The sequence below is a fragment of the Rhinichthys klamathensis genome, unplaced genomic scaffold (genome assembly GCF_029890125.1).
Source record: "Rhinichthys klamathensis goyatoka isolate OS25496 unplaced genomic scaffold, OSU_Roscu_1.1 h1tg000045l_1, whole genome shotgun sequence".
NCBI lineage: Eukaryota > Metazoa > Chordata > Actinopteri > Cypriniformes > Leuciscidae > Rhinichthys > Rhinichthys klamathensis.
Genome location: NW_026606592.1, coordinates 131,208 through 145,953, shown reverse-complemented (window position 1 = coordinate 145,953; position 14,746 = coordinate 131,208). Strand labels below are relative to the sequence as shown.

General features: G+C 42.0%; 1 protein-coding gene across 1 annotated transcript; it reads right to left on the bottom strand.

The window, feature by feature from the left end:
* Positions 1–9,152: 9,152 nt before the first annotated feature.
* LOC130082398 (uncharacterized) lies at positions 9,153–10,831 on the bottom strand. The gene is made up of 2 exons (XM_056247252.1): positions 9,753–10,831; positions 9,153–9,680 (listed from the first exon to the last, which is right to left on the bottom strand). Exons 1-2 carry the CDS (start codon positions 10,423–10,425, stop codon positions 9,535–9,537), a joined length of 819 nt encoding a protein of 272 aa, XP_056103227.1. The 5' UTR covers positions 10,426–10,831; the 3' UTR covers positions 9,153–9,534.
* Positions 10,832–14,746: the final 3,915 nt, after the last annotated feature.

Sequence of the window (14,746 nt, the reverse complement as noted above, 5' to 3'; positions counted from 1 at the left end):
ATTATAATTTAAATAAATAAAAACCTTGTGGTTAGACAGAACACAATGTTTCACAGATTAATGAGCAACTTCTTTGAGAATAATAGTATGGGGGGAAAACGCTCAAAAAGTAAAACATCTGTTTTACCAATGCAGCTGTATTGCACATTGTAGAAAGATAAAGCATTGGAAAAGATATTGGCCTTTGACACAAAAACACTTCAAGATGTTACACTGCAAGATATACGCGACACAATCACTGATGTAACATGCTTAATAATTTTTAAAATTGCCATATAAAAGTAATACATTTATAGTGGACACTGCCTGTATAGTCAATGGCTTCTTACGCTCTAGCACACTAAAAGCTTCTCAACAATTTTACTTATCCTTTTTCAGGCTGCTTTACAAATCATACGGCTTGCCAGAGCCTTATAAATGATGCAACAAAATACTATGTAGTTTTTTTGTATTACAATCTATTTTCTGCAGCTTGTGATTCACTGTGCTGCAGTGTTTTTTACCTTGACATGCTCACACTCTCTCTCTCTCACACACACACACAGTCTCTTTTTTCATCCCCTCAACACCTTAATTACATTAAGCTTTATGCAATGTGGTTGTTCGATCATCCAAAGACGTTCCTGCCAAGTTTCGCTGGGTGGGAACGCAGGGAAGAATATTAAATGAGCTCCGAAATGACTCTAAAATAGCTGTGGCATATCAGTGTGCTTTAACTGCAAGAGAGAACTTGAAAATTTGTTTGGTGCTTTGAAGAAGAGTGGGAGTGGATGGGTATATTACTCAATACATGTTCGGGGCTTATAAGAGATCCTGTTAGTGAAGCAAAAAGAGAATAACATAAGAAAATACTTTTTTACAGTGTCAGTTCCCTCTGGGCAAATAATGGATATCCCTGCTAGGGATGTCCCGATCAGGTTTTTTTGCCCTCGAGTCCGAGTCATTTGATTTTGAGTCTCTACCGATACCGAGTCCCGATCCGATACTTACAGTTTTTTCCAATCGCTATGGCAGTTTTTTCAATACATTTAACAAGTTTCCTAAACTCTTAACGCACCAACACACCTAAAACACACAATTGGCAAAACGGTTAATTTCATGTTCAAAATCTCACATTGTAAACTAAACTCCAAAACTAATTTTCAAAATACAATAATACACTAACACAATGCACTATGTCTAACAAAACACTGCAAACATGTCTCAAAATCAAATAATTATTCAAAACACTAACACATGTTCTTTTCCAACAGGAACATTTAGTCAATCATAACACAATGACAAAAAAACACTATCATCAGCTGAAATTACAGAAACTGCATTATTTTATGTGTCAGGTATGCCCTTATACAACAGACAGTATATTGTATTGATCATAGACACCATAGATTGTGTTTTGCACTGTAGTTTCTTTTGAAGCCTCTCTACATTTTTGTTTTGTTGGGTTTAGTAAATGCATGCATTTTGTTTCTTTTGCTGCAGAAATTCAATACAAAAAATGAATGACCATCTCAGAGTAGCTTTATAGAATGTACAGTTTATGAAAAAAAAGACAGAGACAGAATTGCTGCAATACAGTAAAGACTTTATTTGCAAAAGAACATTACTGAAATATAACAAAATATGCAATATAGCTGCCATTTATATGTGAAAATACTAAATATACGAACAGAAAAACTACAAAAAGAAAAAAAAAAGAAAAAAAAGGGTCATCTTCTAATCTGCCCGGTCTTCTGCATTTGGCCACATGTTCTCATCCACATCACACCTGATATCTTCTCTGGCAAGGCATTGTGGGAATAATCTTTTGGCATGCCTTATCCACCCCTGGCAGTGTTCAGCTGTGATGTCTTGGCATGCAGCAACCATTGCATCCAGGAGGGACATTTGGTCCTGTGGATGATGGTCAAAAACCTTCTATCTCCAGGATGAGAAAAACTCCTCAATGGGGTTGAGGAAAGGGGAGTAAGGGGCAAGGAAAAGGGACATCATCCTAGGATGGGCGTCAATGCTGTGACTGCACGGGAATGGTGGAATGCCACATTGTCCCATGTGATCACGTATATTGGCAAGTGGTCTCTCACCTGTCCCCTTTCTACCTCTGGCACAAGTGCAGGTCTTATTTCATTACCCTAGCTCTGTCTCTTCTTTGAGCGCCACCACTCATTCTAACTCCTCTGTCTTGTCCTGGTACACATCTTCCTCTACCTAGTGCAGACATTTTTTTTTTTGTTAATTTTTTTTTTTGCTCTATATTGTTCTCTTTCCACAAAAGATCCGCCAAAACGGTCCTCTTTTACTGTATACCATATGGTCATGCAATTGAAAGAACCTCAACCCCTGAGTGTGTTTCCTAGAAATCAGCTGTGATTTATATATTTGCATAATTCAATCAGCCGTAACAATAGAATAAAATACAGGGGATATATTTGTGTTTCAATTCACAATATAAACAGCTGTTTACCTTGACTTTAGCCTGTAAGGTTAGGTTTAGAACATGGTGTTATCTGTTCTGAAATACAGTGTTAAAGCACTGGTAAATTTGGCAGTAAAATTCCATTGTTTTGGTCTTAATTGAGCTTGTGTGTAAAAGAAGTTCAAGCATTTTACATTTTTGTTAATTGTATGCATTTTGTGTTAAAGCAACAAGAAATGCGTTAATAGTATAGCTTACACAGACGGATGTAGTGATAACTGTGTTAAGAGTTTTGGAAAATTGTAAAAAAAATTATTGAAAAATCTGTCATAGCAATCGTAAAATACTGTATATAATACATAAAAAAATAATAAAGAAGAGAGAAAAAACAGATCCAGGATGTTCCTTATTTTTTTATTTAATTCACCTTATTTTAACATTCAACAACTCTGTTAACAAACAGAGCACTTCTGTGAGGTAGCTTGAACAATCAAGTAATAAATAACATAAAATCTTCACTTTTAGACTTTAGTGCAACAGTAAATATAGAAAAAGTCTAATATAAAAACAAATAGCACCTCAACTTAAAATACCCGGCAGGCATGTAAACAAAAAAAAAAAAAGTTTTAAAAGTGTATAAAAAAATAATGAGCATATACATATATACAGTTCACAAAATTTGCGGTTCGATACGATACAGCAAAAAGAAAGAAATGCCAGAGAAATTTCCTATTTATTAAAAGAAAAACCTTTACAGTAAATAAGTTTGAGTTTTCCTACATCTTGAAACTTTCAGGTTTATAAATGGGGGTAATCTTTGAAGGATGAACAAATAATGTTTTGGTAATCACATTAAAAATAACATTTAAATATTTGAGTTTTGAAGTGCAACATTAAATCCATGTTCATTCACGGCACAATGTTTCTCCTGGTTCCCACGTCAGCGCTGTTTGATCTAATAGAGATCTACGGTTAATAACGGAGAAATGTGAATGCTTCTCACTAGATCTCGCAGCAATATTATTACTTCAGTGGCGAATTCAAATGTTTTCTTCACTGGATCTCTTAGCGCTGTGTCGCTTGATCTCGCGCTGCACAGATGTTGCTGGTCCGAACTGATAAATGGTCCGTGAAGCACAATATAATGAGTACCGAAGATTCGTTCCGCTTTCATTACGTTTGCCATTTGATGTTGTGCAACGTTGTGGTTGCGCCAGAGCGGATTTTGTCTGCAGGAAAAATGGAATCGTTCGGTTTGTATGCGTACCGAACCGGAAGCCTCGTACCGAAACGGTTCAATAATTACGAATACATGTACCGTTACACCCCTAATTTACATATACCCGAGTCCTGATCGGGAGGTAACGTCCGATTCCAATCGAGTCTGAAACCACGTGATCGGGCCCGAATTCCGATCGCGTGATCGGATCGGGACATCCCTAATCCCTGCATTAGCCGACTGTGTTATTTTTACATTCAGTATTCATTTATGCATGTAAAAATGGAATCACAATCACAAAATTCTTAAAAACATAATGCTTTTAAAGTGATTGTTCACACAAAAATGAATGCAAAGTTCTGTCATGAAACAGGCATGGTGCGGGCTGATCACATCATCAGGCTGGTCCGGATCACATCAATCTCTAAAGGGCACAGTTGATTGGTTCCTCCTGTATCAGTAGCCAATGAGCTCGCTGCTCAAACACTGGGTCTGAATTTGCTGTAGCAGTTGCAGCGCGCTTTCAGAAATCCTCTGAAATTCATCATCTAAGATAAGTGAAGAGTCTTTCCAATGCTATATCACTATGCATCATTGCTTGGTCTGCTTTATGAATTCCTTATCAAATAACCATATATGGGATTTTGTTTTTAAATGCCAACAGTCCTGTTTTAATGCTTAGAGTGAATTACTAAGCTTATTAGCAGCTAGTGAATAATCAATATTGTGTTTATGCAGCAACAGCAGCAAACAGACAATAACAGTGTTTCCACTGTCGGGCCAAAAGCGAGCGTGCTAAAGCGTGCCAGGGCCAGTCGTGTTTCCACTGTCACTTCTGGGACATGATCAGGCCTTGTCAGGGCTTCCTCTGGGACAACGGCCAAGGGTTTTTCTTCCATGTTCCGTTCTGTCACACATGTTTTAATTTTAACAGTAAAGCTCTGTTCTTCTGCAGCACTTTGCTTGATAAAAACGTTTGTTTAATTTCATATGATTAAAAGATCAATTAAATTTATGTGGAGTTGAGAAAGAGATCTGAACCTAACATTTGATGATGAGGAATGGCATAGAGTTTTAAAGAATGTCAAAACAGCATCTGATGCAAGAATACACCTTCCAGTTTAAGATCGTGCACCGTTTTTACTGGACTCCTTCCAGACTGTTTAGGCTTGGGTTAAATGATACACCATATTTCTGGTGATGTAAGGCTGAGGATGGAGATTTAACTGATGCTTTTTGGTTTTGTACAAAAAATGAGGATTTCTGGAAAATGAACACATTTGCACAGCTTTGGATACTCGTGTTTCACTATGTCCTCAATTGTTTAATTTAGGTTGACAGAACGAATTAAGTGGCAAACACATAAGGTACTGGGTACAAACCAGTTTAATGATTGGCATACAAATAATTCTTAGAAGCTGGAAGTCAGAGGTAGCCCCTTCCTTTCAGGAATGGGTAGCAGAACTAGGTAGAGTGGCTGCTTTTGAAAATATGTCTTATAAACATACTGATAAACTAAATTTATACTATAAGAAATGGTCCATATTTAAACGTATTTGGAAAACGGGCAGTGATAATTATGTGTGAGAAACATGTACAGATATATTGTGTTGTATTCTAAAAAGGTGTCTGAGATATCAATAAAAACTGTTCATCTGAAAATCAAATTAATGTTTTATTCCTTCACTTGATTGCCAGAAAAATGTAAATACTCAACACAGAATTTCTGAAAAAAAAAAGATTGTTAAATCATTGATTGTTAAATCATTGATTATAAAAATTTAATTACACCATGGAAATGGAATCCATAAACCTTCAAACAGAAAACAGAATTTGGTAAAAACAAATTTAAAAAAAGGAATTTGAGAAGAGAAATGTATTTCATAGACCCCTAAACATGTCATTTATTTAAAATTGTAATAAATTATTGTTACGTTTTGTGATTTCAATTAATTAGATATGCATTGAGATGACAAAAAATGTATTTAACAATTAAAATGGAATCCAGAAAAATTATAAAAACTGAGCGTAGCGTCAGTTCTGGCAGGCCATGTTAGTCAAGCTCGCATCAGCTGACTCTCATCTGATCCATGTCTACCTATAGGAATACGACGCTTATTACGGCATAATATAAGCTCCTTCAGTATTATCAACAGCTATCACATTTCTCAGGAGCTAATTACCCTCCTCCTCCCCCAGCTAATTAAATGGCGGAATTCGGCAGGCAAACCACATCATCTCACAAGGAATCGTGCAATCGGGAATTTAGAGAGAGGAATTCGTTCCCCACAAGGATTTCACTTCAGATTAGGGATGGGCAAATTAAGCCTCATGAAGCACTGAGGCTTTCCCCTGAATGTTTCGGGAAAAGATTCGAAGCATCAAGAGTGTCGAAAACTGTGCAATCTTGTGGCAGGTAAAATTTATAGTAGCCATGTTTATGAGCAGCTGAGTGCGCATCGCCGTTGTTTTATCCATTAAGCACAAATAAAAGCCTGACAATGCTAAATATTCAGTTTTCTGATAATATAATTTGCATATTGAAGGTGCTCTAAGCGATGTCACACGTTTTTTAGGCCAAAGCATTTTTTGTCACATACAGCAAACATCTCCTCACTATCCGCTGGCTGCCTGTCCCCTGAACACACTGTAAAGAAACGCGATCTCTGTAGACAGCCCAGGCTCCACAAACAGGAACAAAAACAAACTGACCGACAAGAAGGGTTTGGGGGTGTGGTTTGGGGGGTTAGTGTGCAGATGAGGAGGAGGGAGGGTCTAGCTAGCCTCCGTTTTGTTTGACAATAGTTCGAACGTCAACAAGAAGTGACGTCACCCAGGATCGCTTAGAGAACCTTTAAAGTGTGGCAATAAATTAAATGTAACAATTATATTAATGCTAATCATAAAAATACCAACAGAGTTGCTTGATGCAAGTAAATGTTGGTCTAATTATTTTATTCTATGCTGTTTATGTGTCAGAATATATGATCATGTAACATTGGCAATAGGCTTATTTATATATATATATAGTTTTTTTAGTAAATGGACTTAAACTTGCAAAAACCTGTAGAGTAGTGGTCTGGGTTCAAAGTGAAGCATGCACGTGACTGTAAAGAAAGTGAGGCTTAAGGCCAATTTATACTTCCGCGTCGGGAGCCCGCAGTAGGTACGGCGTAGCATACGCACAGACGCGTACCATACGCCGTACCCTTCGCCGTAACCTGACGATCACCTCCTCAAAAATGTAACTACACGTCGCGACGACGCGGACCGCAAGATCTGTGATTGGTCGGCTTGGTAGCATCGCGTTTCCTTGTTCTAGGCGTGTTCTTCTGCACCGCCCGCCATTTTTAAATTCTAAGTACAGCGAAAGAAACCATAGGAAAGAAACATGGAAATGGACCAAGCGACCGAGCGATTGGTTGAAGAGGTGAGGAAATACAGCCATCTGTATGACTCGTCTTCTGCCGAATACAAAGACTGCCAGATGGCAGCTGTCACGGTAGACGCATTCTCTGTTCCTTCTCGTCTCGTGTTTATGTTGTGGTATGAATGCACGTGTGTAGTGGGCGTGAGTGTATGACATCACCTGATCCGCTCCAGCTGATTCCCATCCACTTCACCAGCTGCAATCACTCTCACCACTCTACTTATACTTACCGCTGTTCTATCATCCTTGTCAGATCGTTGTTTGATGTCGTTCGTGTTGGTGTTCCGGTGTCCAGTTCCTGCCTTGTGTTCCTGTTCTTCGTCTTCGTCGCTGGGTTTCGTCTGTCGTCTCATCGTCACCACACCTCTGCACTTCATCACGGATCCTGACCACCGAAGTCCCTGTGTCACCTGTTTACATCTGCCTGTACTGCTTCACTTCAACCATTAAATAACTGTTTCACTCGCTATTGCTTCCAGCCGTTCTTCACACGCCATGACAGGCAGCGAATTCGTGGAGAGAGATTTCCTCCAACGTCGGGTTGGATGTAGCGGATTGTATGAAGAGATGGGAGAACGCTCGAGACAAGTACGTTCGCCTCCGTAAAAAACTCGCCACAAAGAGCGGGAATCCAGGAGGAAAAAAAGTCCCGGCGTTTTAGTTATTCCTGTCTTGGCTGGCACCTCATGTGAAACACCGGCTTACGGAGTCAAACTTTGACGATAAGGTAAATAATGCACGTCCTTTGTGAACCTCTGTTGTGTTTAGGTTAGCTAACTTAACTAGCAATGCTAATGGAGTATTGATTTGTGCAAAAATAATGTCTCTGTGAAAAAAATGTGATAGGTTGTAATTATATGGGTTGTATTTATATTATATGTAATAGATTGTTATTATATCTGGCTTCCAGATAATGCAAACAAAACAACGTAGCGTTTGCAATGTATGAATATGCAGTATCCATAGCTCTGTGAATTTACACTGAATGCATCAACTTATATATATATATATATATATAATACTATTTGCTATTTCTTTCATAATCACAGGATGGGAGTGATTCAAGCTCAAACTCCACTGGTTCGGCTGTTGTGAGACCTCCAGTCAACAACGATGAGCAACTTTTAAGTTGTAGCCCCCATCACGAGCCAAGTCCACCGTCCCCCCAGCCATCTCTTCCGTCCCCCCAGCCATCACCTACGACGACCCCCCAGTCATCACCTATGACCCCCAGTCCAAGGATGGCACAGAAAAGGAAGAGGAAGGAACAAGATGACTCGTTTGGAGGCTCAGTTGGAGGAACGGCGGGTGGAGCTGCAACAGAGACTGAGTCAAGGAAATGACGAGAGCGACCGGTTCGGGAACACTGTGGCTGATATGCTGCGAAGGGTGCCGGAAGAGCACAGGGCACATGCAATGTTTGATGTGTCCAAGGTCCTGTTCGAGTGGCAGCAGAAAAAATAAACAATTGTGCCTACTTCTACAACGTTGCACCTTTTAATTCTCTGCACTATCTGTAAATAGTTTGCATATTTTAGTAATTCGTGTGAGTACATTTGAGTATAGTTTGCACTTTTGGATCTATTCATATTTTGCTTCTTTGCACCTATTTGTGTTGTTAATATCATTTGTACATTTTTGTATATAGTTAGCACTTTAGCATTTCATAATATTTTGTCTGTTTGCACCAATTTTTGCAGGTTATAGTTTTTATCTTTTGTGTTCTCTTGTGCATCTGTTTGTATTGTTAATAATTGTAGATCATTGCACCTTAATAAGTTATAATTAATACCTTGATAATGTATATAGTTTGCACTTTTTATTTAAAAAAGAAATTGTCTGTTCCTGCTGTTTGCACATTGTATTGTGCAGGTTACTGCAAATAAAGATTAAAGTATAGTTTGCCCATTTGTGTGTTTACTCTTTTGCATCTATATATATTATAAATAATTTTAGACCATTGCACTTTTACATGTTGCACAATCTTATATATAGTTTGCCCTAAAAAAAAAATTATATTCCTGCTGTTTGCACATTGTATTGTGCAGGTTGCTGTAAACGATAGTAGAACAACACTGTACAACAACTTGACTTTAAAGCTGGTATTTATTAACATGGTTCAATGTCATTTATAGGTGCATATATTTTACACCAGTACAATTTACAGATCAAGTTGACCACGCCACACTATGTTGTTCTGCCATGGCACAATTCCGTGGGGTGATTGAAAGAAGGCCATCAGGTCATTCCGCACACCAACTGCAGCTCTGGTGGAGCGGGCCCTTGAAAGGTGACGTGAATCTAGTGGTTCCAAAAGATTTGTGTCCCCTGACACCACTCTGCGCCACTCCCCTTGCTGAAGTGACCCTGTAGTGTCAGTGTCTGTGAAATTAGCAGGGATGTATCTGCTAACAGGTGTGGTGACCTCATCTGTGTCGGCCAGGAAGTTGTGTAAAACAGAACAAGCTTTTACAATGTCAACTGCTTTGTCTGGCAGACATTCCAGAGGCCGCCCAAGGATTCGCCACCTTGCAACCAAAATGCATTCTCAATCACCCATCTGGCTCTGGAGTGACGGTAATTGTAGATCTGCTTATCCATGGGCAGGTTCATCCCTATGTAGCAGAACAAAACAGAATTAATTGTCTGCCAATGCAGCTGTGATCAGGATTTTGTCTGTGACATACCTGGAAAGGGATGCATGAGGTTGTTGTGTAGGGGGAATGCAGCATCACCAACTATCACATGTGGGATTTTGACTCCTGTTCCAGGAAGATTGGCTGGTGGGGGCAGGTTCAGTTTGTATTCAAGAAGCCTAGAACCAAATCGGCTCTCCTTGAAGACACGACCATCACTTTCCCGTCCGTATCCCCCCACATCCACCATGGTGAAGCGATACCTGGCGTCACAAGTAGCCATCAGAACAATGGAGTGTGCGCCCTTGTAGTTGTAGTAGTCGCTCCCGGCATGCGGTGGTGCTTTTATGTTGACATGCTTTCCGTCGAGGCTGCCAACACAGTTCGGAAAGTTCCACAGTTGCCAAAAATCAGCAGCAATATTTTCCCATTGGGCGACTGAAGGACAGGGAAAAAACTCTGGCTGCAGTGCTTTCCACAAAGATTTACATACCTCGGACACTATGGAAGACACTGTGTTTGACGACAGTTTGTAGCTAGCTGCTACAGCCTGTTGGCTTCCACCTGAAGCTAAAATACGAAGGGTGATTGCCAGTCTCTGCGTAATGTCTACAGGCATACTGTGCGTACACTGATGTACGATAAATGGCTGCACATGACGAACCAAATCATCGAATCTACCGGCCGACATTTGGAAATATCTGAAGTGCATTTCCTCGTCCATGTCTCTCAGTGGCCGGACAAGCACAGAAAATTCACCCTCCTTCTGCCTCAACCGGTTCACGGGCCGCACGTACCATCTCCTCCGACATCATCTCTCGTTTCTGCCTTTTAGTTTTAGTATTTTCACTAAAATTAACTGCTTTTCCACCTCGATAAGCTCCAACTCCAACATGATCCGCTCTCTTTCAGTCGCCATTGCTTGTAGTAACCCAAACTCAAAACAGCCGCGAGGAATCTAAACACAGTGGAACATTAAAACCCTCCGCCGCCAACTAGCGTTTCGGCGCTGTACTGCAGAGCAACGCAGACCTAAACGCAGAAGTATAAATGCTCACGATGGCATCGCCTACGTGCGTAGCCTACGCCGTACACTACGGCATACACTCGACGCAGAAGTATAAATTTGCCTTTAGTTGATCACGTGTTTCTCTGAAAACAATACGCGCTCTGGCACGGAGCTTCATGACCCCCAATTTCCACCAACTGCGGAACGGCTGCGGATCCGCTCCGGAACGGCGGCGGAGTCAATAGGTTTCCATTAAAGTCAATGTGTGTATTTTCACTGACTGCGGAACGGCTGCGTTCCGACTCCGTCCCAGCTCCGTCGACCGCAACCATCCGGAGCAGATACGCAGAGATTCCTTTTTTTTTTGCTGGATGCCGGAGAGCGCCGCAGGAAGTCGAGCACAGAAACAAAATAAAACATCAGGTAATTAGGTAATACTTTTTCCTTTTCCAACAAGAACAATAGTTAACTTTATTTGCACATTCAAAAAGGAACCCAAAATAAACATTTAGCATTTTATAAGTTGATTATATAATTATAAATATTGTACTAGAATCACAATAATCTCCACAAAAAAGGGAGATCAGCAGGTCAGCACAGAGTTGTTTACCCTGTACTCCTCTGGATGGAAACAAACTGTTGCTGGTTTTGTGGTTCTGTTTATAGAAACTACATCCTGTTATATCGCGCAATCAAATGTAAATTCCTGTGTCCTTGCGACTTCAGCTGTCAGTCATGGCCGCAGCCGTTCCGCAACAAATCCGGATCTGGTAGGTATTGAAGGACGGTGGACCACGAATCCGACACGCAGCGGAGCCGATCCGCAGCCGTTCTGCAGTTGGTGGAAATCCGGGGTGAGAAATTGCGCTGCGTACATGATACGGGCTTTGAAGCTTCAGTGTCAAATGTAACATCACTACCTCAGATTCATTCAAGTTCGTGAACTTGAGCACAAGATTCGCCGCATTGATCATAAGCTGCCTGATTTAGACGTGACCTCAGTCTGCATTGCTGCTTCCATCGCTGCATTATTGACACAGGACTCAATATGATTCACTCTCCATTCATCTCTGAAAGTCTTCACGAAGCTAAGCTAAGTTCCTTTTTAATGCTCATTGCTAAAAGCTATCAGGGTATTGGCAACATGCTTGATGCTAATGCTATCCGTGTTGCTTGGGCTTATCTAGTCATTTTCATTAAATATGCTCTTGCTAGGCTTATGTGATCATATTAGCTATGTGCGTTACATCTTTTGTCATTGGCAACTGCTTGCCTTGCACATGTTGTGCTTTTAGCACTATGCAGCACATATTCAAGCAGCTTGCGGTGATAGTTAGGAAATTACTATTCATGGTGCAAACGGAATCATTTCTGCTGTGGCACAGCTCTAAAAAGACATAGTAAACAGTCACTATTCAGTTCAGCGTTGATTCTGTCAGGTATCGGACACACTTTGTCTATCTAGTTCTTGGAAACACAGCGTTCTTAAAACTATAGTGGATTGGAAAAATGCTTCCTCTAAAGGGTATCTGGTTGTTATTGAAACATGCTTGTCCTTAAGGCTGTTTGGTAGCTATTGGAAACATGCTTGTGTTTAAGGCTATCTGGTTGTTATTGGAAACATGCTCACATATTTTTTTGGAAAGGTTAAAGGGGGGTGTCACGGTTCATAAATTCATTGTGTCCTTCTTGTCTCGTGTAGTTGTTGTTATGTGTGTGGGAGTGTGTTATTGGGGGCGTGACGGCTCGTTACACTTGATCAGCGATCAGCTGATCAATCTTCTCTCCAGCTGCACCCAATCTGTTCCTGCATAAATACTCATCGCATTCTCCTCTCTTTGTCAGATCGTTGTTTGGTGTTCTTGTTGTGTGTGGTCCTGTTTCCAGTCAGCGTGGCGTTGTTCCAGTCTTGTTCCTGTTCTTGTTCCCGGCTTCTGTTTCGTGTCTGGATTATTCACCGTTTTGTTACCGTCATCCCTGCACTCGTCACTTGGATCTTGACCATCTAGTCCCTGAGTCACCAACGCTCCAGAGACTGTTACCTTCTGTATCACCCAATAAAGAGTTCACTTGCATCATTGCTTCCGCTTCATCGATCATGACAGAACGATCTGACCAACAGATGGAAGCAGCGAGTGGTTCGTCGTCATTGGAGGATTTTGTGAATTCCAGTATTAGACGCATGGAAAACTAGGAAAGAGGTCTAAACGACACGACTCGGGCGGTTCAAGCATTGGTGACGCAGGTGTCCGAGCTCATCCAGCAACTACAACATCTGCGAGCTCCCACTGCGCCACCCACACCGGCCGTTCCCCCCACACCACCGGAGAGCGTTCCTCAGTTGGAGCCCCGCCTACCAGTTCCACAATCTTATGCCGGTGAGCCAAACTATTGCAGAGCATTTTTAACCCGTTGCTCTATGCATTTCTCACTGCAGCCCAGAACCTTTGGCAACGAATAGGCCAAGGTGGCTTTTGTACTCACCCTTTTGACGGGGAAAGCAGCGCTATGGGGGACGGCGGTGTGGGAGAACCAAGACCCATGCTTCGCCTCGTTCCAGGCACTCGCCGCCGAGATGAAGAGGGTGTTTGATCGAGCCATCGCCGGGAGAGAGGCAGCTCGAATGCTCACCGAACTCAAGCAAGGAGAGAGATCGGTATCGGAATACTCGATCGAATTTAGGACCCTGGCGGCAGAGTGCCAGTGGAACGAGGAGGCGCAGTGGGACATGTTCCTGCATGGGTTGGCTGACCGCGTCCAGAAGGAGATCTACACCCTGGACCTTCCTACTTCGCTCAACGCTCTGGTGGACCTGGCCCTCCGAGTTGATGCACGCCTGACCAGGGTGGAATGTTGGAGACTTCCCAACCGGTCTCTGGAGGGTGCCGAGAGTCAGCGGTCCAGTGGCGGGGACGCGGTCAGCCCCGTCTACAATCACGAACCCATGCAGGCTGGGCGAGCTCGGCTTTCCCGGGAGGAGAAGGAAAGGCGGAGATCCCAAGGCCTTTGACTGTATTGCGGAGCGCCGGGTCATTTCGCCTATAACTGCCCAGTAAAAGGCCCAGCCCGGCAGTAAATATGAGGCTACTGTCGGGTGGGATTTCCGCTGTGAAGACCTCATCAACATCTACGCTCCTCCCGGTAAAACTAAGATGGTCAATCCATAATCACAACTGTCAAGCACTGGTGGACTCTGGAGCCGAAGGTAATTTTATGGACCATTCATTCGCACGCAAATTTCAAGTTCCTGTTTTTCCACTCTCACACAAGATAGCAGTTCATGCACTCAACGGCCAAGTCTTACCCACCATTTCTCTCATCATGCTTATTACATCTGGCAATCATTCTGAAAACATTTCATTTTATTTATTGGACTCCCCTCTTGCACCTATTGTTCTTGGACATCCCTGGGTCATCAAACACAACCCGAAAATAGACTGGCAGCAGAGAGCAGTATTGAAGTGGAGCAGTAAATGTCATGAGTCCTGTCTTGTGTCTGCTTGTTCGTCTGTTTCTGTCTCTGTCTTTCAGGAGGAGGCTGTGGATTTATCTAACGTGCCCGTGGAGTATCTAGACCTGAAGGAAGTGTTCAGTAAGTCTCGTGCTGCTTCTCTTCCTCCGCATCGTCCCTATGACTGTGCCATAGATTTACTGTCTGGTAAGTCTCCGCCTAAAGGCAAGCTTTATTCGCTCTCTGTTCCAGAGAGGGAGGCTATGGAGAAATATATTTCCGATTCTCTAGCAACGGGGTTCATCCGCCATTCCTCTTCTCCAGCGGGGGCGGGGTTCTTTTTTGTAGGGAAGAAGGACTGATCCCTGCGACCTTGTATTGATTACCGAGGACTGAACAACATCACGGTAAAGAATACCTATCCTTTGCCGTTGATGTCTTCAGCCTTCGAGAGGTTGCAGGGAGCGTCTGTCTTTACTAAATTGGACTTACGTAATGCTTAGCATTTGGTCCGCATCAGGGAGGGGGATGAATGGAAGACTGCTTTTAACACCCCCAGGGGGCATATTGAATACTTGGTCATGC

Coding starts and splice junctions, on each gene's coding strand:
- LOC130082398 (XM_056247252.1), bottom strand. CDS start 10,425: ATGGACGAGGAAATGCACTTCAGATATTTCCAAATGTCGGCCGGTAGA. Junction 9,681..9,752: donor CCTCATGCATCCCTTTCCAG/GTATGTCACAGA, acceptor TCTGCTACATAG/GGATGAACCTGCCCATGGAT.